The 21,744-nt window shown below is 39.4% G+C and overlaps 3 protein-coding genes across 24 annotated transcripts in view; 1 reads left to right on the top strand and 2 right to left on the bottom strand.

Moving 5' to 3' along the window:
- CHEK2 (checkpoint kinase 2) overlaps nucleotides 1-11,326 on the bottom strand; it is a 22,993-nt gene extending 11,667 nt beyond the window's left edge. For 7 of the 10 annotated variants that reach the window (XR_012045268.1, XR_012045269.1, XM_072880119.1 and 4 more), the window contains exons 1-10: nucleotides 10,367-10,502; nucleotides 8,315-8,569; nucleotides 7,651-7,775; nucleotides 7,224-7,371; nucleotides 6,380-6,470; nucleotides 5,294-5,402; nucleotides 3,422-3,475; nucleotides 2,579-2,640; nucleotides 1,983-2,082; nucleotides 193-279 (exon numbers count right to left, since the gene is read on the bottom strand). Coding sequence is in view for 8 of the 10 variants with exons in the window: in XM_072880119.1 (XP_072736220.1) it covers nucleotides 193-279; nucleotides 1,983-2,082; nucleotides 2,579-2,640; nucleotides 3,422-3,475; nucleotides 5,294-5,402; nucleotides 6,380-6,470; nucleotides 7,224-7,371; nucleotides 7,651-7,775; nucleotides 8,315-8,564 (1,026 nt within the window). In the remaining 2 variants the exon portion in view is untranslated. Of the gene's footprint in view, nucleotides 1-192; nucleotides 280-1,982; nucleotides 2,083-2,578; nucleotides 2,641-3,421; nucleotides 3,476-5,293; nucleotides 5,403-6,379; nucleotides 6,471-7,223; nucleotides 7,372-7,650; nucleotides 7,776-8,314; nucleotides 8,570-9,429; nucleotides 10,343-10,366; nucleotides 10,503-11,218 lie in introns of those variants that run through there. The other 3 variants (XM_072880127.1, XM_072880126.1, XM_072880125.1) reach the window with 3 other exon arrangements.
- On the top strand, nucleotides 10,512-16,194 carry HSCB (HscB mitochondrial iron-sulfur cluster cochaperone). Of its 4 annotated transcripts, none has more exons than XM_072880147.1 (6): nucleotides 10,512-10,738; nucleotides 10,811-10,907; nucleotides 11,457-11,546; nucleotides 12,092-12,236; nucleotides 13,123-13,170; nucleotides 16,016-16,193. In XM_072880147.1, the coding sequence occupies exons 1-6, from the start codon at nucleotides 10,512-10,514 to the stop codon at nucleotides 16,054-16,056; spliced, it is 648 nt and encodes a 215-aa protein (XP_072736248.1). In that variant the 3' UTR covers nucleotides 16,057-16,193. The 4 variants fall into 4 exon arrangements, with proteins under 4 accessions (XP_072736248.1, XP_072736247.1, XP_072736246.1 ...); XM_072880146.1 differs by lacking the exon at nucleotides 16,016-16,193 and adding an exon at nucleotides 14,475-15,055; XM_072880145.1 differs by lacking the exon at nucleotides 16,016-16,193 and adding an exon at nucleotides 13,487-14,465.
- The window catches only part of LOC140659898 (solute carrier family 2, facilitated glucose transporter member 11-like), a 15,316-nt gene continuing 8,771 nt past the window's right edge, over nucleotides 15,200-21,744 (bottom strand). For 9 of the 10 annotated variants that reach the window (XM_072880129.1, XM_072880130.1, XM_072880135.1 and 6 more), the window contains 6 exons: nucleotides 19,946-20,136; nucleotides 19,327-19,437; nucleotides 19,112-19,213; nucleotides 17,492-17,567; nucleotides 17,092-17,219; nucleotides 15,200-16,117 (listed from right to left, as the gene is read on the bottom strand). In XM_072880129.1, coding sequence (XP_072736230.1) covers nucleotides 15,899-16,117; nucleotides 17,092-17,219; nucleotides 17,492-17,567; nucleotides 19,112-19,213; nucleotides 19,327-19,437; nucleotides 19,946-20,136 — 827 coding nt within the window. In that variant the 3' untranslated portion in view covers nucleotides 15,200-15,898. The remainder of the gene's footprint in view (nucleotides 16,118-17,091; nucleotides 17,220-17,491; nucleotides 17,568-19,111; nucleotides 19,214-19,326; nucleotides 19,438-19,945; nucleotides 20,137-21,744) is intronic. The other variant, XM_072880131.1, reaches the window with a different exon arrangement.

The raw sequence follows: 21,744 nt of genomic DNA, 5'->3' as shown, positions 1-21,744 counted from the left end.
GTATGGGTTGAAATATCCAGAGAAATAAAATTGAAATTATTAAAAAAACCTCAATGTTTTAAGTTACTTCATAGTTTGTATGACTAATTCCATAATTTTTTTTTTTTGCTATGTTTAACTAAATATTGAGGAGAATGGGAAGGAATACTCCCAAGTTTCTAAATGAACAAGAAAAAATATAAGTTTCCTTACCTTTATAAGACATGTCTCTTCAGAAGATGAAAGTAGCACATTCTCTGGCTTTAGATCTCGGTGTATAATTCCATTGTCATGAAGATACTAGATATATACAGATGTACAATCAAAGAAAAACACACTAATAAGTTTTTTTTAAATGTAAGCTTTCCAATTTTTCATAAAGCAATCGCAGGATAACTGAATGGTTGTGTAAGAGGCATGCATGCATTTAAACCTACACAGCTTATGACTCTCCTTAAAAAAAACAAACCAAAACCAACCAAACAAAAAAACAACCTTAGAAACCATTATGCTTCAAATGTCAAATCTCGATGCAAGCACAGTATGTAGACCTGGCAAGGTATTCCATTCTTCCCATTCACTGGAAAGCTATACTTCTTTCTTCATCTCAGTAAAAGCAACAGAACTAAGGAAGACTAAAGTTCTATGTTGCCTTTGTAGGAATTCTGGTTTTCCGTCTCTCTGCCCTTTCTTTTAGTCATTATTATTGTATGATCATACCCTCTTAAATACAAGTCCACATTTCAGTTTGCAAAGACAGTTAAATTCACCATGCCACAACAGTCCTCACACTGGTGAGTAATAGTAGACAGATTTAAAAAACACCTCAGTTGCCAAAAAGCTGGAGGCTGAGAAGGGGTTCAAAAACCTGGCGATACAACTAGGAAAACTGAGTAAGGAGGAGATAGAAGATCAACATCAGGTTAAATATACAAAGGATTTTGAAAAAAGTTACTTCCTTGAGGCAAGTGTAGAATTGTTCCCTTATCCGGAGTTCTGAAGTCTACATGCAAGTCTACTACCCAGTTTTCTACTGGCTCCCAATCTGAGAATAGAATTCTAGCTTCATTAGGAGAATGTTTGACAGCAAGCAAGAATCAAAAGTTCAGTCATAAATGACTAATATATATTAAGATACAATGAAGCCTGTGTTAAAACTAGGAACAACATTGATTCTAACTAGTAGTACAAAATACGTACTAGAGATGTCTTCACATTTACACTGAAGGGAAGCTTTTCTTTACTCTATCTGAAGACATAGTATCATTATGAAGTGGAAGGTAATGACACCACTTTTATTATATGAGCGGCTGTCCCAAAAAATGAGAATTGGGGAAAAATACAATAGTTTACTCACTAATGAGGAAAATAATTCTAGGTTTATTATTTATTAATACCTACTACAGAACAACTATTAAGTTTCCATTTTTGGCAGTTGCAAGATATTAAAATTGAGTCAAAAGAAAAAAGGAAAAGAATTGATCTGAAAGCGTATTCAGGTCCAGACAATTAAGTTTGACAATTAAGTTAGAAAATCTTGCAGAAGTTACTAATGAAATATGCTTACTGTTTCATCAGTTTAGAAGAAATTTATCTAAGGACTTAATATTCAGTATTTGAGATTATCGAAGTAGTCTTCATGTGTTGTCTGCTGAACTGAAATGCTTATTCAGGAGTGCATAGTAAAGCATCTAATCACTAATTTTTTGAAGGCTACTACACTGATGACTCTTTGCCCACACACTACTAAAAGTCTCACATGATAATCCTGCCATCAATGAGCACAACCTGTATTACTATTTTAGTCCCTGTTTTTAATAAGTAAGAGTGTTTGAATGTTCTTTGGCTGCACTGAGGTGAAGAATCTTGTTAAACCAACTTGTTAAGAGCGCTGTGCTGATTGCTTGCACAGGTTTCAGAAGTTACAAATGACAGAAAAATTCATCTGACTGACATTCATATGCATAACCATATTTTTCTTGGTAGAATTCATGATTATGTACCTTTACAGCCAGCAGCATCTGATAAAAATACAACTTGCAGGTAGTTTCTTTCATCTTGATTGGCCTTGACACTCTGTCATACAATTCTCCTCCTTCCATCCTAAAACAAATGCAGGTAACAAGTCAATATATTACTTCCAAAAGATTCATCTCATTAGGCAAGACTGAGACCAAAACATTTGGCTATTTTGGCTACAGAGAATGAATATATTTCTGGAAATGAGTGAGCAACGTCCTCAACACAGCACACGCACTGCTGAATTAGGCCTAATCTCCTGAGTCTTCACTGGGAGTTGTTACAAGATTTTTGATCAGCCTCCTCTTACGAGCTCAAGACCAAAAAAGTAGCAGCAATCCACAACAGCAGCGTAGTGGGCAACTATCCAGGCACTAAGTGCCTTCAAAGTATAGAAGGATTACTCTCCTGGTTATCCTGGTTCCTAATTTTACAGAGGTTTCAGAGAACAGTGGAGGCCAGCAAAAGAAAAATAAAACAAAACAAACAAGAAAAACCCCAGAGTTCAGAACTATACACATTCTTTGTGGCTATGAAAAACATTTCTTTTTATGCATTTACTTTCAAAAAAGTTACTTACAGTTCCAAAACAATGTAGTAATCCTCTGCTTCAAAGAAGTTTTTGATCTTGATTAAGCAAGGCTAATAAAACACACAAATGGACACACACAAAAAAGCAGAATCATTTGTAAAAACTAACATTATCAACAGTTTATCATCCTAAAGTTCCTATTTCAGTATGATTTCAACCATGCCAGTTAAACTAACACTTAACACAACTGATTAGTGCCCCAAGCTTTGGCAAACGCTTAGCATTCAAGTCTGTTGTCTTCTCCCCTGTACCTCCACACACAAAAGCATTCAACTCTTGTGGTGAGTACGGCTCAAAAAGTATCCTTATTTTTTCCAGTTGTGAGTTATCACACCCTCAATATTTTCTTTATATGCAAGAGTACATTGGGAAGTAAGGGAAAGTTCATTAAGCTATGCAAACTTTCTACTTAGCAAAGTAAAAGAAATGCCTTTTGCTGGGCAAGGGGGGATGCAGGGGAAAGAGGGGATACAAATTCAAAACAATGCCAGTGGAACAATCTTTCTGTTTGGCTATCTGGCAGTATTTACAACAACACGCATCAAGGAAAGATTTCTACATGGTTCAGGTTGAAATTTCTCCTGTGAAGTTTCTTCTCAAATTTACACCTCAGTTATTCAAGGTTTTAAAACCTCAAATCTGTAAAGACATAGCTTACTTAAAAGAAGAAAAAAGAAGTGTTCAATAGACTTATTTACAAGAAAAATTATATGCATCCTTTAACATACTTTCTAAACAGATAAAATTGATCTTAGTTACTACACTAAGGTCAGTGAACTACAGAACTACAGTAGGCAGCAAAAAGGAATACAAATGTATAGTAATACTCACATGATCTATTTTCTTCAAAATTTCAATTTCTGTATTGATATTAAAAGCTGGGTTCTATTAAAAGAATCAAATATCATATTGGGTAAGACAGTGCTGTTCTGGAATAAGACACATAAGAAATAAGAGACAGTACCAGAAAAACCATCGTTTCATGTCCATTGCTACTTTAAGTGACCATAACATACAATCTCTTTCCATAAACTGATCAGGTGCCTTCAGTGAATTAAATGAACAGTCTGCTCTCACTGTCTGTAGCAAGGTATTGCTCCAGACATGTCATTTCACTACAGGTTAGAAACCTCCACCTAATTTCCAAACTCCAAAAAAAAAATCTTGGTGAATATATATCGGTATTGTCCTTTGAACAGCTTTCCTCCCTCCAAGATGCCTTCCATATGGGCCAACCCTAAAATTAAATGCTACTCTTTCCTAGCCTTTATTTTGCAAGATAACAAACAGATTCTTTTAATCTGTGGCTTAGGCTCAACTCATGAAATCAACCCAGCAGGGTTTTTTTGCTCTTCTTCCCATTCAAATCAATCATCTTTGAACACACTTGATCAAATCCGTATACAACATTCCAGATGCAGTCCTACCTGTTTTGTACAATGGCATTTCTTAATAATTATAATTCATAACAGCATTTCTTAATCCTTATTAGAAGTGTTCCAAAATTGCATTTTGCAATTTTCAATCACATTGATGTCACATATTCATCTGCAAGTAGCTATATCTACCTCCTCCTCTGAACTAGGAAAAGTGTAGATTATAGCAGAAATTGTCACTGATCTTGACATATACGATCTTGCACTATTAAACATTATCTAACTTCTATTACTCCAGCATACAAAAGTATCAGTTCTTCATACATGACACTGCAATCTTCCTTTCCGTCAACAGAGACTTTGGGTCAGTGCCAAAGAGTTGAATTAGTATATTCCCACTTTTTGTGCCATAATCTCTAAATGTTATACCACAGAAGACTCTCTCAAGACAAATTCTCAAAACTTCCGCTAGTAACTAATTTTGCTCCCACTGAAGCCTCCTGGCATCCTTTCCTCAGCCAGCTACTTTCCACCTTAGAATTTTTGTCTTTACAAAAATATTTTCCAGACTTAGTAGTAGTTTCCTATACAGTACCCGATGACATACTTTGTCAGTTTGAACAGATTCTGTATATTGTATGAAGTCCATTTTCTCAAAGAAATTAATAAGGTTAATCCAACTTGATTTAACTTCAGTAAATCCACAGCAGCACAACTTACATAACTCCTTCTTCCATGCACTTTTGCCTCTAACTGTATTTTTCGTCAAAGTTTATTCTATACCCTTATATAAAATTAAGTTAGAGTAATAGATACGAAGTTGCTTGGATCTCTTTCTCATGTTGGAGTAAAGCCACTTGGCTTGTTCTTCTCCTTCAAATTCAGGCTTCTGCTACAAGACTAGACACATTAAAAGCCCTTCCCAAAAGGCTTCATACGATTTTGGTAAAAAGTATTATCATGGAGAATACAACAAATTAGCAGAGTTTGTAAATTTTTGGTCAGACTCCGCTGGTTATGATGTGCCTGTCTGATGCATTTTAGGAGATAAACCCCACAAGACTGCCCACCACCCTTTATATAGACACCACATTAACAGTCCTAAATTATGAACATAATGAAAAGTGGTCAAAGAATAAAAGCAAGCACTTTCTACAGAACTCTATAGATTCTGTAAGATCAAAGGCATTTTGAAATTACATACAGAAGACATGAAGTGAGAAAATCCTCTTTAGTTGAAGAGAGCTGGGAAGTCAGAGAGGTTACAAAATATTCCCGGACCACTGCAATATGGCCAAAAGACAGACAAACAAACAAAAATACTTACTGCCTCTCTAATACCACTTGCCATAAACTTCCGTTTATTGATTATCTTTACCGCAACTTTGTTACAAGTGCTCTTCTCAAATGCCAGTTTGACTTCTCCACAGGCACCACTAACATAAAAGCACAGCTATGTTAATGCTTACAAGTACTTTTCAAAAATTGCATAACAAGCATAGACAAGTGAAATTAAAGCATTGGATTACACAGAATTTGAGGCTGCTGCTTTCTAACTTTCTGAATATGGTGTGTTGTCAAAACTTTCTCAGAAAGCATTCAATAGTTAGGAAGTCTATTTAAATAGCAAGTGATGTCAAGGGCCACCCATTCAAAAATGCAGGAGTAAATATGTAGAGCAACTAATCTGTTTGTACAAAGGGTACCAGTGAATATCAAGGACAAGCTCTGTCTGCATTTCCATCACACAAATGCATTTAAGAGAAGAGAATCTAGTGAAGAGTTCTCTCAACACCGGACTGTGTGAATCTGAAGAATAAGTATGACAATACTTTTATTTTTACTAAGTAGCAATTATATTACAGAAAGAAATCCTTGTATTTTGCACTTGAATTTGTTTCCACTTAACCATTCTCCTCCAAATTCTTCACTTGACCATCTTTTTCCAAAAGATAAAAAAATAGCCTCCACTTAAGGTAGCCTCTCTCCTTTTTCCTGAAAACAGTTCTTTCCCCTTCTGTTTGAAGGCCTCAACAGTGATGTCGTAGAAAGCTATATTCTGAAATAAAGCTCTTCCTTCTACTTCCAATAACTGAGTAAATTAATATACAAAAATTTAAAAACTTGTTAAGAATCTACAGACTTTATTCTCTGTTAGAGGAAAAAAAACCTGGGTTTCACAATTAATGGTAGGTTACAAAACCCAAGCCAATTATAGGAATAAAGCCAAAATTCCTGTTTAAGCTGTTGTAAAGAACAGGTTCACTCAGGTTTCACCATTCGCTTTTTTTTCTTTTCTTTTTTTTTTTTTTTTAAAGCAGCAGCTCAGTTAACACTGGTAGTAATTCCAGCACAAGGTACTGAAAACGGTAACAAAATTAACGCTTAATACCGCGGAAAGAAGGATGCTTACCTTCCCAAAGTCTTTGACATGATATATTTCTCTCTGAATTCTCTAGGAAACACCAACTGATCATCCACCATAAGATCAGAAAATACAAACACTAGGAAGATGAGTGGAGATCATTTTCCTGTTATTAACTTTAAAATTTTGTAATAATGAACAACTATGCTTCCTGAGCTTTTATAGTCAACAACATAACCAAGAAAATGCTGCCTGCTAGAAGAAAAACATAAATATATAAAAAAGTTAATTGATGCTATAAATTACATCAGCTATGGGTTAGCAAGGTGATCTTATTACTGAAAACTGACATCTTTGGGATTAACTTCACAACAGTGCTTAGTCAGTTAACACCAGGCAAGAATTTCAATGTCACAGCAGGGAACAAAGAGAAGTGACAATCAGGAAGACAGCATCTTACTGGAAAAGCAAAGACAAAGAAACAAACCCCCAACCCTGCTAATTTTTAAGAAGGTTTTTTAATTATTATGCAGCACCTGGTAAGTACCTGGGGTTTTTTCAGCTTCCCTTGAATAGTCTGTTTCCCCTGTTCCCCACATACACAGCTACTGAAGCACAAAAGTGTTTCAAAAATAGGAAAACAACTATAAAAGTTTATACTCTAGTAAGGTGGTTCCTGATGCAGCTTCTTTTAAATTATTTTTTTCAGTTTTTTTTCTAGTGTTGAGGTGGATACGGGTAATTTTTATGCGAGTACTAAAACATCAATTCATAGCTGTATTTTAACAGCACTCATGAAGAAGCTCAGTTGCAAGAAACATATTCAAATCACTGCAGAAACGACCTCTTGGTCAACACATGAAGAACCTAGTTATGTTATAGTACATGTTACCCTTATTAGTCTGTATAGACAATGCAATTTCAGAGTTGTGAGTCAGTGGAAGCTTCTTCCCTTTTCCAATGAGCTCTCTATTAACAAAAGTTCCGTTTGCACTGTGGTCTTCAATGTAGGCAACATAGGAATTTTTTGGACCCATTTCCTCAAAGAGAAAAAAAATTGGAAAGATAACAGTAGCGAAAACATGACTTGACTGCAAAGACATGACAGACTATAGAAATTTACTGTCATTGGCTCAGGAAATCAGACTACTGATGTTATTTCATAAACTGGGTTAATGGCGCTTTGCCAACAGTCTTGTTAAAGGAGTCAACACTGAAGGTACTTAAACTTTGATTTCTTTAGGATCCACCCCCACCAAAGTCAATCTTTTTCAATTATGCCAAGATAGAAAAAGACAGGTAACTTTTTCATCACCTACCCTGAAAATTCGGAAATGCTTCTTGCTATAGTTTTGGTAGAAGCCAGTCTCAGACAATCCTAGCTTAGAAAAACTATAATCACAGCTTTTGTCTCTTCCAAACCAGTATTCATCATTCACGCAGTCTGTAGAGGAGGGGGGAAGTAAAGCAGAGAGAGAACACAAAATTGCAGGAAGTTATTAACTATGGCACTACACAATTATGCCAAATGGTAGTGAGTAGGATAACCAAGACAAGATTCTTCCTATACAATCAAGTTTATTTGTCTTAATTCAGATAAAGCACCACGCGCTATCAACACCTTGTACAATATTTTAATAATTTTACCCTCTTTAGTAATAGTAGAGTTTTCAGTTCACCTTCAGCGATACAGAGAGACTCACATGATATATAAACAAAATAAATTATGAAATAGAAAAATGAAGCAAGTAACAAAGGACATGAATACCCCAGAATTCCTCTAAGTCTATGGAAGCTGTGTATCTGGGTATAAACACTGGGATGCAGTATGGAATAGAACATTATTGCAAAAGTTGCAAGCTTGTACTTAAATTTGCTTGTACTTATTTCGAAAATGAAAAGGCACTGCTCTCTACCAAGCTGCTCAAAACTTTTCTGAGGTACAACAAATGAACCAAGAGGCTTATTACAGTATGCACATACCACAATTGCTGAAACCTTTTCCGAGTGCAAAGAGTCGACCCCAAGGCTGAGGAACAAGCTCTTCAGATTCCTGGTCCTCAGGGATCGGCGGAAGCTCCTGAGTGGGAACAGTGTCCAAAGAACTGAGGGTCCCAGAACTTGAGGAAGACTGACTAGTAGTCTGTGACCCACTGGAAGAGGAACTGGTACCGCTCTGTGACTGTTGGGCACCTTGAGACTGCTGCAGTTCACTTCCAGTCTCTCGAGACATGTTGGCTTCAGAGAGAACGTTTAAAAAAACAGTTACTACAGCAAAGTAACATTGACAAACATTCACACACCATACTATTAATATCCAAGTCTATTCTCAGTCTTCAAATAAGTAAAACTTTCAACCAATGTGTGCACGTGTGGATTATATGTAAATCCCCAAGAATTTTGCAAACCATGATGTTTTTCCTTTAAAAAAAAAAAGAATGTGGTGCTCCCTCTACTGGTTCTAAAACCACAGTTAAATCGTATTCCCAGATTTTTACTTGAGCTCTTCGGGGCTCACGTTTTATTTCACAAACGCATGTGCAGCTCTCTGACAAAGCATCCCCCCAGTAACCGTTGCAGCTCCCCAAACACAAAGGGAAAAACTGAAAAAGGAAAAATAAGAACTATAAAACGAAGTACATTTTCTTGATGCTGAAAGCGCCCAACGGATTTATCACACAGCAAGGCAATTTGGTGTTTTGGCTGAATATTCCTTTAATATAGGTTACAACTCACGAATTTTCACATCTCTTCCATGCAGGTTCTATTTAGCAATTTTATTTACAAATAGCCACACCTATACATAATTAACGTATAAAACTCTGCCAGACTCAAAGACACACACCACACCCTAGCAGCCGCTATCAAAGACAGCAGCAAGAAAAGGCAACAAGCAGCATCTACCTGCCCTGGTAGGACAGGGGAACTTACAGCGATATCGTGCTTTCCTCTCCACTTAAGAGAAAACAATGCACCAGCCAACTCATCTTTAGCTGTCTTCCTCCAACAGCATCTGTGTTCATCGCGCCAAGGGGCTACTACAATGTCTGTGAGCCTTCCCAGGGCGACTGCCATCCTTTGGGATCACCTACACTTACCTGTCTGCTCGCTGTCTTGGTTTGCTGCTGGATCTTGTTTTTTAGGCTGGCTGCCATCCAGCTCAACGTGACTGCCACCCAGCTCAACGTATCCTCCAGACTAACTTAAATCTCCTTGCCGGTTTGCTACATGTCATTATTAGCCACGAAGACAGCACCGCCCTAGTTACCTCCTGTGTCCCTGTTCTTACAGAGCTGTTCGAAGCGCCGGCGCGGCCGCAAGCTCCCACAGACGCGGCCCCGACAGCGCGGCGTCCGTCACGGCAGCCGCCCCGCCGCAGCGCTGGGCCGGAGGGGAGGCCGCCCGCGGGACGGAGCTCGCAAAAAACCGCGCCCGTGTCAGCGGCAGCGGCGCCCGGCGCGGCCCGCCGACCCCCTTGCCGCCTCTCCGGGCCAGCCCCGGGACCCCAGGCGGCGGGGGCCGGGCTGACGGCGGGACGCTCCGCATCTGCGGGGAGCGGAGCCGAGCGCGGGCGGGACCCCGCCGCGGCGGGGAATCCCGGGGCGCCGAGCTGCCGGAAGCCCTTCCTGTCAGCGCCCTCCCCGCCGCACAGGTACAGGTACCGGTACCGGTACCAGCGCTGGGGGCAGGGGGGGGCGGCAACCCACCGCGGCCCCGAGCGCCTGCGACGGGAGCCGGGGGCCCGAAGGAGCCCGGAGCGAAGGGACGCGCGCCGCCCCCAGCGCCCAGCTCCCGCTCCCGCCCCCTGCCGCCCGGCGGGCTGGCACTGCCCCCCCGCGCAGCGCCCCCCGCCGCCCCGCCCGAGCACTGCAGCCCCGTCCCCCGCGGCGCGGCCGAGTGGGCTGCACGACCGCCCCAGGAAAAGCAGCGGAGGCCGGCCCGTGGCGGCGGGCACCGGCGGGGCGGGGCGGGGCGGGGCGGGGGCGCCCGAGAGCTGGGCCGGGCCCGGCAGCCGGAGGGGGGGTCCGAACTCACGGGTGGTGGAGCCCGCGCCGCTCTCCGCGCGGACCCGGTGCCGCGTTACTCGGTGCGCACGCGCCCCGCCACTCCTCGCTACGAACTGAGCCAATCGGGGCCCGGCCGGCCGCGCGGGGGCCGCCGGGAGCTGTAGTCCGGGAGGATGCAGGCGGCGCTGCGGCAGCGCCTCGGCAGGGTGCGATGGGCGCTCCGCGTTTCCGAGGCGGCCCCGCGGCCTCGCTGCGTCGGGCCGGGCTCTCCCGCGGCCCTGCGATGCTGGAGCTGCGGCAGCCCCCTTCCCGGCGCCGAGGGGCTGCCTCGCTTCTGCCCCGGCTGCCGGGCCCTGCAGCCGCCGGCGCCTCGGCCTGACCTCTTCCGCCTGATGGACTGGTGAGTGCCGGCGGGGCGGCGGCGGCGGGCTCGGCCGGCCGCGGGCCTCACGCCGCCTTCTGTCGCCCGCAGTGACCGCTCCTTCCGCATCGACGCGCAGCAGCTGCAGCGGCGGTTCCGGAGCCTGCAGCGCGCCGTTCACCCCGATCGCTTCGGCCGGAGGCCGCCGGTGAGCGCCGGGGCGGGCGGGGGCGGGGCCGCCCGGTCTCCCCCGGCGCGGCTTGCGCGGTTTCCCGGGCGGGGGGGGGGCGACGGGCCTCGCCGCCGCCCCCGTCCCAGCGCCGCAGCCCGCGGCGCCGAGGCCCGGCGGCGGGGCCCGCGGGGCTCCGCGCGGGAAGAAGCCGCCTTTCGCGTTAGGCGCCGGGGGTCGGGGGGCGGCGCTGCCAAGCAGAGCGCCGGGTCCCCGCCGCCCTCCTGCCGTGGGGTTATAGGGACTCTCCGTTTTTTGTTTCCTGATGCTTAGAAGAGACTTCTACTCACAGATTTGCGGCGGCGGATGACGATAAGGGGCTGCTGTGGTTCTTGAGATCTTAGTTGCGTGAGGTGGCACAGTTGACAGGAACAGACAGCCCTGCTCTTCCTGTCTCTGTTAAAAGCTGACTTCCAGTTTTACACAGATGTGTTGTTGTGAGAACGCTATTTGTCTGCAGCTAGCAAAGTGTAATGTATTTTGCCTCTTGTTATTAACTTGTTACTATTATTTATTGTCCATTCGCAGAAAGAACAGTACTACTCTGAGCAACACTCCTCCTTGATTAACAAGGCCTACCAAACTCTCCTGAACCCTTTGAGCCGTGGCCTCTATCTAGTAAGGTGTCCATTATGTATTTTATCAATATTCCTGTAACTAATCATAGGTGGCTGGGGCTGCTGATGGTAATGTAATGAATCAGACCTTTGACTCCATCATTAACATGCTAATTTGTGCTCCTCTGAAGAAGATTACCAGAGATTGAAGGAAGGCCAAAAACAAGCTTGTCTGAAAATTATCAGCTTTTCCACTATTTTCTTTAATGTTGTACTGATTATTGCCGTCTCATTTGCTGTTCATGTTACACGAATTTGTTTCCTGCATCATGCATTGTGTCTGGCTGTGGCTGTTCCTTTGAAATTTCAGCCTGCCCTTGGCAGCCTTCGTTACATTTTTCTTGCTTTGGTTAACTGCTGATGTTTATGGTCTACCTATGGAGTTAACTGTAAGACTGACTCTGTGCACATTTCATGGACTAAACCGGAAGTTTATCAGATATGAGTCTGAGTGAGCCCTACTAAAAGACTTAACATTCAAGAAAATAATTTACATTGAAATAGATGTAAGAATGTGTATTTCCAAATTGCCATTTTCTTCACCAGCTGGAGCTGAATGGTGTAGAGCCGGCACAAGAGACAGACTGTGATGCAGACTCAGTGTTTCTCACGGAAATCATGGAAATTAATGAGAAATTAGCAGAGCCTAAAAATGAGGATATCCTTGAAGAAATTGAAACTTTAATTAAAGGTAAGTTATGATTTGATGGTTTTGTACAGAACTAATTTACTGTATCTTGTATGACACGAGAGTCTCTCTGAAGGTTTTTTCAGTGTATTTCTTTTAGTATCTCTGACTTGCATTAGTCTTGAACTGACTCGCTGCAAGAGCTTCCCCCCCCAAAAACAATGTTGCCTTTACCAATTTATGCCACCTAAACATCAAATCTGGCTTGAGAAAATCTGTATAACTACCTATTCTGATGGCAAAACAGGTATATATATTGACTATAAAAAGGAACTTCCTGTGCAACCTTCAGCAGATCAGGGCAAGTAGACTGTTCTAAAAGAAAGGCCACTCAAAATGAAGTTTAATAAAATGCTTGACTGACCACATTAAATAATTTCTTCATTTATACAGACATTGTATTTCTTTCACCTTCTTCAACTTAGCAACCATTACATTAAGTGGTTATTATCCTAATACAAGCAACTTTCTTGTTTATATTGTTGGTGATACCCAAAACGTTGAGTTTATTGGTATATTTAATTCTTCGCAGTAACAGTAGTGTGCCAAAAGCAATTAGAATAACTAGAATAAAAACTAAGTAGAATAGCAGAAAGTTAACTGTAGCAGGGTGAGCTGATACACCAAAAGTAAGTTAGATTTCTGGGAAGTTAGTGACCATTGATTTGCATTGGAATTGCTGTCTGTAAACCTGTTTAAACAAAGAAATATATCTGTTTGAAATTACAATATTTAAAAAAAATTGACAGCAATATTATGGAAACTTCTCTTAGCTCCTAGAAGACTGTGAGACTAGTAATTAAGTTTCCCACCACAGACTATCAGAATGCAGTGGTATTAAATATTCTAAGTATGGAACAAAATGTGAATGAAATAATTTGTTTTACAGTTAAACAAGAAGAACTGACCAAAGAAGTGACTGCAGCTTTTGAAAGAGGTAGCTATTTCTACGAAGTATTTAGCTGCCATACATATCAGTTATAAATGCTTAAAAAACCCACATTCTTTTATGGGCAAATATTTCCTGAACTACAGAACAGAAATACTGCATAAACAAGTGTTCTTTGTTCGGTATTTAGAATAAATACGTCTAAGCTGACCTTTCTGCTGATTCAGGAAATTCAGAACCTCACATTAAATTAAAAAAAAAAAAAAATCCAATACAAAAGTTCCAGTTAATTCAATTTGCATCAAAATTATCTCTTCAAGTGGGAATGCAGATGCTAAGAATTGTTTGTTTGTTTGTTTCCCAGAATACTGGGAAGGACAGACTCTTTTCTTAAACAAACTTACCACCTATTCTGAGGTTTCAAACTTGAATTTGGGAGATTTTGCTCTGCAGACCTGAAGCTGTCAACAGAGTAGCGGGTGCTGTTCTCTGCAGTGAACGTCAAGACAGGAACAATTCTGCTGCTTGCCACTGAAGCTGTATGGCAAGAAAAGACCCGATGCCCCATTTAGGCTCAGGTTTTAGGGGCTTCCTGTGCAATAATCAATATAACTTTGTTCCACAACCAGTTGACAGGCAGGAGCTTGAACCATTCCAGACTAGCTTCTTACTCTGGGAAGAAACCTCTACATTTCTGTCCTGGGTCTTGGAATGCTTTTATTGTTAGGTTTATGTAGTAGTGTGTTGTAATTGTAAAACATCAAACACAAAGTAGTGCTGGCTAGGCCTGCATGTAAAGAATTATAACCTTACAATCCATCACTCTTTGTACTACAAGTTGAGGATTGTGCCGCATCTATCCTTGTCAGTAGGTGATAAACCACCTTTCCCCTCCAATAGTTTAATTAAGGAGAAACTGTTTCAATATCTGTTTTGGAATTGACACTATCGGTACCAGAGTCCTACACGTTTTGCATTTTTTCAGTGATGGCAGTTGGTCTAATTACATACATTAAAAAAAAAAATGTTTGTCTTGTCTATATTCTTAAAATTCCCCAGTGGCTACATCAATACTATAGCCACTTTACAGAAAATTTGTTAAAGGGTATTCGTGTCATGTTTCTTTTCTAAATTGTACATTTTTGCATGTTTTGTGGAGCACCTCAGTTGAGGTGTTCCAAAACCATCTGCGATGAAAATAATAGGCAACGTGGTTTTAATAGTGTATGGCTCCTTACAACTTGCAGTTCTTAGTACTGAAATGGGTGCTGTCATTGAAATCCTGAGATTCATTTTGAAAACGAAAATTCAGCCCTCCCTCTGTAAACTAGTAATGTTTTATTTCATTTCAGATGATCTTCAAGAAGCTAAGAAGCTTCTAGCCAAAATGAAATATTTTGCAAACTTAGAGGATAAACTAAAGAACAAGAAGATCCCTTCCTGATACTGCCTCCTTTACCATAAGAGTTAATGTTATTTTCAATTAAACAGCTGATTTAGTTACCAAAATCAGAAAAATGGTGTTTGCTTCCTACGTTTTCATGAAAAGCTTTAATTCTGAGAGAAGGAAGATAAACATAAAAGAAATCCGGTGCTTACTGTGGCACTTATTAAGTAACGGATGGAATCAGGAAATGCTTACAACCAGGAAAAGTTGTAATAGGTAAGGTAGGACTGCTGTCCTAGCAGTTACAGGTACGGAAAGGAGTATCAGAGAGGCACACAAACACCGTATGTAATGATTTCTTACTTTTTGACTACTCAAATAGGAAGAATTTATTTTAAGTTGAGAAAGAGTCCTGGATGAAATGTTGGGAGATTACGCAGAAAGCTCATTCAATAGGTCCTTCAAGCTCTCTGTAGTCTCCGTGTGTGTATTCTATAAGACCATCTTGAAAAACCCTTAAAGGTGAAATGTATTTAATTCCTAGCATCTGTCCTTTCTGCTGCTTAGTGCTTTTTGTGATGTTGGTCTCAGTCTGCCAGGAGTTGACCATCAAAACCAGAAGAGGTTTTACCCTGTTGCACAGTTTAAAATGTTAAGATGCTAGGTTAGGGCAAAAAAATAAACCCAAACTCAAACCCCAGAAACTTTTATTAGTACCCTTTTAGGAAACAAGTCTTTCTAATAAACTGTATTACAAATAACAGTAATTCAGGTAGGTGCTGTACTATCTTTCTACAGTTACAGTAGTCATACTAGATGAGGAATGTCCATAAATCTTTCAAATAAGTTACTTAAGTGAAAAAGGGCAACTAGGTACCCCAATTTATATATAAAGTGGAATATTTCAAATACCGGTTTCTCAGTAGGTCAGTTCTTGTTTGGGTTTTAATGCCTCACAATATTTTATTCAGTAATGCAATAACATATGCTTGATTACCCAAATCTTAAGAAGGGGCTTAGAAATAAAAGAAAGCTACTGAAATAAAAGCTAAAAATAAAAGCTACTGAATTATCTGAAGAAATCTGCCAGGGGGGAGGAATTCACTGAACACCCTCTCCTGGCATTTCTGTGTCCCTACAACATCAAGTTGTATCTAAACATTGAGTCTTCTATGTATAATATAATATGCTTTTAATATCATCTCAGCAATACATGTTTTAACAGCATTTCAGAAAGATTAACTTGCCTTTACTTAAACTTCCTCTAAATATACAGGAGGATTTAATAAGCTGCTTGTTCATGGTATTACAAGCTGTTCATGATATTACACTGCTAATTTAGAAGGCACTGTTCATAATTCCCATTACAGTTCTGTTACAGCTGTGAAATTACACAGAATTTTTTAAAAATTCATCGCGGAGTTGTCTTCTTTCATAAAGCTCTGTTTCCTTTTTTTTGGTATTTCTTCCAAAATTAAGCTTGTGAAATTCCTTTTTGATTTCCAGAAAAGATTTGTTTTTTGTCTCAGGAATTACAAGGAAGATGAAAGCAGCAACTGAGGAACACTCCAGTAAGAACACCAGAAAACAATACTGCTTCAGCCCAGTCTGAAAATAAAATGTATTTGATAGCAACATATTTCAAGTGTAACAGTGGGTTTGGGAAATTAAAAAGCTTTTTTTTTCCATTCACACCTAACATTGCTGCTCAGATATTTTTAATAAAAAGATGTTCAACCTTTCCTTACTTTACATGTAACTTTTAATTTTATTTTTTTTTAGATAAAAGACTACCAAGTGCTGTGCAATACACTTGGAAGTCTTATTTAAAAAAAAAAAACCAACAACAATAAAGAACACCCATTTAAACACACACTAAACAATTCACAAATGACAAGTCAGCATTTGCTGCTTAGCTGTCATATATTTTGTGATTTATCTTTTTCTGAATGTTTATTAATATTTTTCAATGCTATCCATTAAAAAAACAACTACCTTACTGAGAAGCAGAGTTCAACCAAGAAGAAAGGACTGTCAAATCAAGATACCTGCTGCGTGCTGTTCTGCATGTTTTGCTAGAATGCATTTTTCAAGAATAAGTGCTAAAACTGAAAATACAGAGCTAGAAATGAGAGCCTGTATTGTTTTTCCTAATAATCTTCCTGATCACAGAACCCTCTATATGTAAGTTCACTGAGCGCTCAGAGAAGATGTGAACCACTAGCCCCAGGTACTACTACTACTTTACTTTGACACAAAAGCACAAGGCACTATTAAGAAATGTGTTATCTGAATCTCAATATCTGATTAAGTTTTTCTAGCTTTGATACCTTTTCCATATTTTTAATCTGAACCTGAAAATTACCCCCATGCATTCCTTTTAATTTTCATTTATCGTGTTTTTTATTTTTTGTTGTTATCTAAAAAATATTTTGAGAGGGACTGAATCTTGTTATACTCAGTTGAGGGGTAGTATGCATCCTATGTTCAAGTGTTATTGTATAAGAAAAAGCAATTTGATGGAACCTGAGAGAAGATTAAATGGGAGGTGAGGCAATTAGGAAAATGTTATGCATACTTACCACTATGAAGGGAAAGAGCATTCCAATTGTGAAGAAACTAATCCAACTAATAGTCCCTCCTATCATGTAAGCAGCAGGACGTGAAGACTGTATAAATAATTCAGCTATCAGAGTATTTGTTATGCCACCTGGGGGAATGAGTTTCAGAAACAGAATAGGTTATGATGCTAAACATCCATTTGTGGCATTTCCAATGCCAGAAAAATTGAGTTGCTCAGTTTCAGGCTGTGGGAAACTAAACTGTCCTGGTGAGACGGGCTCACTTGCATTCCTTAGCCAGAGCATCAGCAGCCTCACAATAAATACTTACTGCCTGGCTTACACAGCAGAGCTGCTGACATTCCCCCCCAGCCCCAGACACACATTTCACCACTTTAAAACATTCATTACTGTGCAATACCTGGTCCTAACCCAAAGCTCAAGATGAAGGCAAATACAGACGTCATGCCCACATAAGGCACCCATGAGTACAGCTCCTGGAACAGAAGAGAACAAGAAGATTTAGTTCAGATTTTGATAATCCAGTTTTAAAGTTTGGCTTAACAGTTACATTTCCTTTTGCTATTTTATTGCAACTAAGACCAACAGTCATTTGTGGCTGTTTGCAGCTAATTTATTTAGTGGTACTGCTTCAGAGAAATTAAATATTGTTCATGCAATAATTTTTACTAAATGGAGTCTAGTACTTCTGTCAAGATTCATAATTAGTCCTCCAAGGCTAAAAATTTACACCAATATTGAATATAACAATCATGTGTTGTTACTAGTTTAACATTTTGCCAGTGTTTATTTTGGTATTTTATACTGATCCCATGAGTGAGATGTCATTAAGCACTTTCACTGCATGAACAGACTTCTCATCACAGTATTTATGTATACATAAATACTGATGGTGCAGTAAAGAAACATTAGGATTACTATATACATATGAAAATAGGTGCACTGGAAAGAGCAAACCTAAGCTTGAAATCCCATTATGCAAAAGCAAACCAAGAAATTTACAAAAGTTATAATAAAATAATTAAACCTAGGCTTCTGCCTAACGGCTGGCTTGTTCAACTTTTTGCCAGGCCTAGCAGCTTACTTTACTCCAGCCACACAGAAATTACTGTAGGTGCCTGCTTGCCGGTCTGTGCAGCCCCTGACCCTACTGTCCCTCCAAACGTCAGACCTGCAACATGGCTGCACGTGACCCACCTGTTTAAAGCCAGCTCCGAACACTGATGGTGTGGGATAGGGAAAGAATTGCAGCTTTTTAATCCTACCTTTGTCAGATAAGGATTTATCAGGCAACCAAATACTGACTAAATCGAGTTGCGCACTGTTGGAGCAACACCTACATCATCTTGCTTGGACTACCCAAAGGTAACGATAAATATTTAGTATAGTACATTCTGCAAATGTAGAGACAGATTTCCTCTAAACGATCATTTCAGGAGGTTTGTGGGGCTGCATTATTTGAGCTGATGCAGTATGCAGAACGATTTACGGTGCATCTCTTTATACTACATCAAAAAGCAAGGCAGGATGTTGTCTTTGCATGATAAATTTAAGGCACTGTGAATATCTCTAGTGAGTTTCCAATGGTTTTTGTGAATTTACACTTAATGGATTTAAGTGTCTTTTGAATTTCAGCACCTTTACAATATTTTTTGTATGACTGTTTGCTTTACAATTAAGTGACTGAAGTGGACCCTGATGCTTGCTATCATCACTATATAGTATTTAATCCTAAAATTACTTTAAAAGCTAGAATAAACGCTGTTTTGTCATCACTTAGTTTTGTCAGCATTAAACGCAGCTGCAGCTTTAAGACAAATACGTGATAAAATCTTAGCTGAGAGCATTCTCTTATTTTAGGGAAATATGGCTGCAGAATTGATCAAATCTTTCAATTGCTGTCATTTTTTATGCTGCTGTTTAAGCCTATGCAGCTCTTATCTTCCAGCTTCTTTTGAGTGTCACAGATTTTCACTCACTGTAGTCATATCATGTAATATAAACGAGTGCTTCTTTACACCTGATAAGTCAGAGAGAATGTTAAAACAACGCTCCAAAGGGTCATAAGGAGATAACCCCCGATGATGAGATATCTTCTTCCCACATAGTCTATCAGTAAACCCTGCAGACAAGACATAATTTTCTGTTACTACATTGATCTCATATTTACCAATGTTCTTCTTCAAGAAGAATCGTTACTCTCTATGCTAGGAGCTAGAACAAATTGTTACTTACACAGGTGAGGGCTGTGAGGCATTCACAAGCTCCAGTGCCGAGTGTCACATACGGGATTTTTTCTGCTGAGATCCCAGCTTGTTCAAAAATGTAAGTTGCATAGAAATAAATCTACAACAGAAAAAAAAAAAAAGGAGCATTCCCGGTAGTTAAATCATCAGCTGGAAACAAAGTCAAGTTCATACTAAACATACAGCTCAATGTATTTTATATTGTGAGTTATTAATTTGATGTAAACAGCAAGAAGAATCTGTTAAATTCATGTCTAGGTAAATATACTACTATCATAAAAGTAAATATAATTATTCAACTTACTGAATGTACTTCACATTCTTAAACCAGGCACAATGAGATAAGCTGATCCACCTTTCTTTACTTTTTCAGAAGATGTAAACACAAGTATTAAGTCATTCTCTAAAGAAATTTACATACCAGAAACACAGAAATGAAAAAAGAAAATTAAAAAAAAAAAGAAACACAGAAATAATACAAAGATATTATTTCCCACTTATCCCGTTTCTCTGAGCTTCTCTATGTGGATCCTTCATGTTAATAAAAGGTTGAAAAACAGATGGAAATTAAATAATTATTTAAGCTGTTTGTATGTAGAAAATCTTACAGCATTTATCCCACTGAGCTGTTGGCCCATAGTCATCACAATCACAGTAATGAGCTGCCATCTCACACCACGATCCGTGAATAATTGCCAGGGCTTCTTGGGTTTCTCCCCATGTAAGGCAAAACATTCCCGCTGGATGTCTTCCATCTCCCTTTGATACTCCTCTGAAGAACCATGAAATCGCTTCAAAGCTAAAAAAAGAAGAAAATAAATTTTCTTATGTTTACCTATTGACCACAACTTCTGGAAAATCATCTCTTTCCATAATGACCTGGCTTTTGGTAGGATATGAAAACTTTCTGCTTTAGGAAGCTGGGAAAAAAGTCATTTGCTTTGAGACTTGTTTTCTGCTTGCTGGTTTTCCAACATTTTTCCTGTGGTGGATCTGGAGATTTCGGTGGCATTACTTTGCCTTTTTTAAAGGAACATCTGACTTTGAAATATTCACCAAGCAAAATATTTTCAAGTGGTTTATATCTGAACCACAGACCTCCAAATAGTCTTTTCATTAAAGGACATTCTAACCAGTTTGAAGTCTTTTGCTTAAATTCTAGGCAGATATCAAGTCTTTTGTCATGTCCCTGTCTTTAATTTTGCCAGTGGAACACATTTAGTGAACTGGAGTAAAGACGATAAGTAATTCTTCTGAGGCAAGCATTATCAGAAATCATTTGGATGCAAGACTAAAATCTTTACTAAGGGTCCTAAAACCTAAGAGTACATCACATCAGTTCCTTTAAAATCTTCAAGATTAAATATATCGTAAGTGACAATTTGTCTACTTAAGGGCAACAGTAGAACTTTTGATGATCCTGAAAGCAAACTTTCCAATGCTATTGTTACCACTAACAGTGTAACCAGCTTGAAGCTCTAGCCACTCTTCAGTATCAGTTCAGGAGCAACCACAATTCTTGGGAAAAAACAATCCATGATTATGTTATTTAAAAAAAAATGAGAGGGAAAGACTTGAATATGATATGGAGATTGCAAGCTTCACTTACATTTAAAAAATTACATTTAATGAAGCTCAAACTATATCATAATCCGAAAGGGACATTATGGTCATCTTGTCCATGGCTTCCACATTAGACAGAATTAACTCTATAGGACATTTGTAGTTACTGTGCTTTTGCAGTTGTGATGGTCTACAAATATTTTTGGGCAACGTAAGCAGAGAGATTTTTATTAGATCAGCTGACAAACTTGGGGGGGAAAGGAGACAGGCCTGCAGGCACAGATGGCTTTATCTAAAAACATAACTTTTTTCTCTGTTTGTTTTTTAATTACCCAGTATAATACAAGATTTCACCTCTCTCTGTGAACCCTGCTTCTTTTGTAATTCCTAACAAATTTTACCTTGGCCTAAAGGCTTCCATGAATTAATAACCCTCTTTCACTTCCTTTGTTGAAGATCCTTCCACAAGATATACTGTTCTATCTACGAATACCTTTTACAGACAGGTAAAAATTCATATGCTCATCAACAGCACTTCAAAAGAATTAAGAGAAGAAAAGCAAAAGAAGAAATGTTTTTCCTTTATTTATGCATACAATGAAAATTGAATTAAATACAACCCTATCAAATCCTAACAAGGTAAACTTCCCTTGTTCATTTCTCTCATTTATTTAGCATTTTAAATGGAAGATCCAGGGATCACAAGTGCCATTTTATGTCACTGTGAACTACATCAGAATGATCCTACCAGGCAGAAGTAGAAACACTGAACACATTTCTGAAAAATATATGATTGAGTATTTTCTTGTCCACATTTGTACATTAGGATCTCTTTTAAGTTTCT

This window comes from Ciconia boyciana, chromosome 15 (genome assembly GCF_034638445.1).
Source record: "Ciconia boyciana chromosome 15, ASM3463844v1, whole genome shotgun sequence".
In the NCBI taxonomy this organism is placed as follows: Eukaryota; Metazoa; Chordata; class Aves; order Ciconiiformes; family Ciconiidae; genus Ciconia; species Ciconia boyciana.
The sequence above is the reverse complement of the archived record's forward strand: the minus strand, read 5'-3'. Positions and strand labels throughout refer to the sequence as shown.

Bases quoted from the DNA above. Each gene is read 5' to 3' on its own strand.
- HSCB (XM_072880145.1), top strand. From the start codon at position 10,512: ATGCAGGCGGCGCTGCGGCAGCGCCTCGGCAGGGTGCGATGGGCGCTC. The intron at 10,739-10,810 runs GTGAGTGCCGGC...TGTCGCCCGCAG, and splicing joins CTCTTCCGCCTGATGGACTG to TGACCGCTCCTTCCGCATCG. The intron at 13,171-13,486 runs GTAGCTATTTCT...TTTGTTTCCCAG, and splicing joins GACTGCAGCTTTTGAAAGAG to AATACTGGGAAGGACAGACT.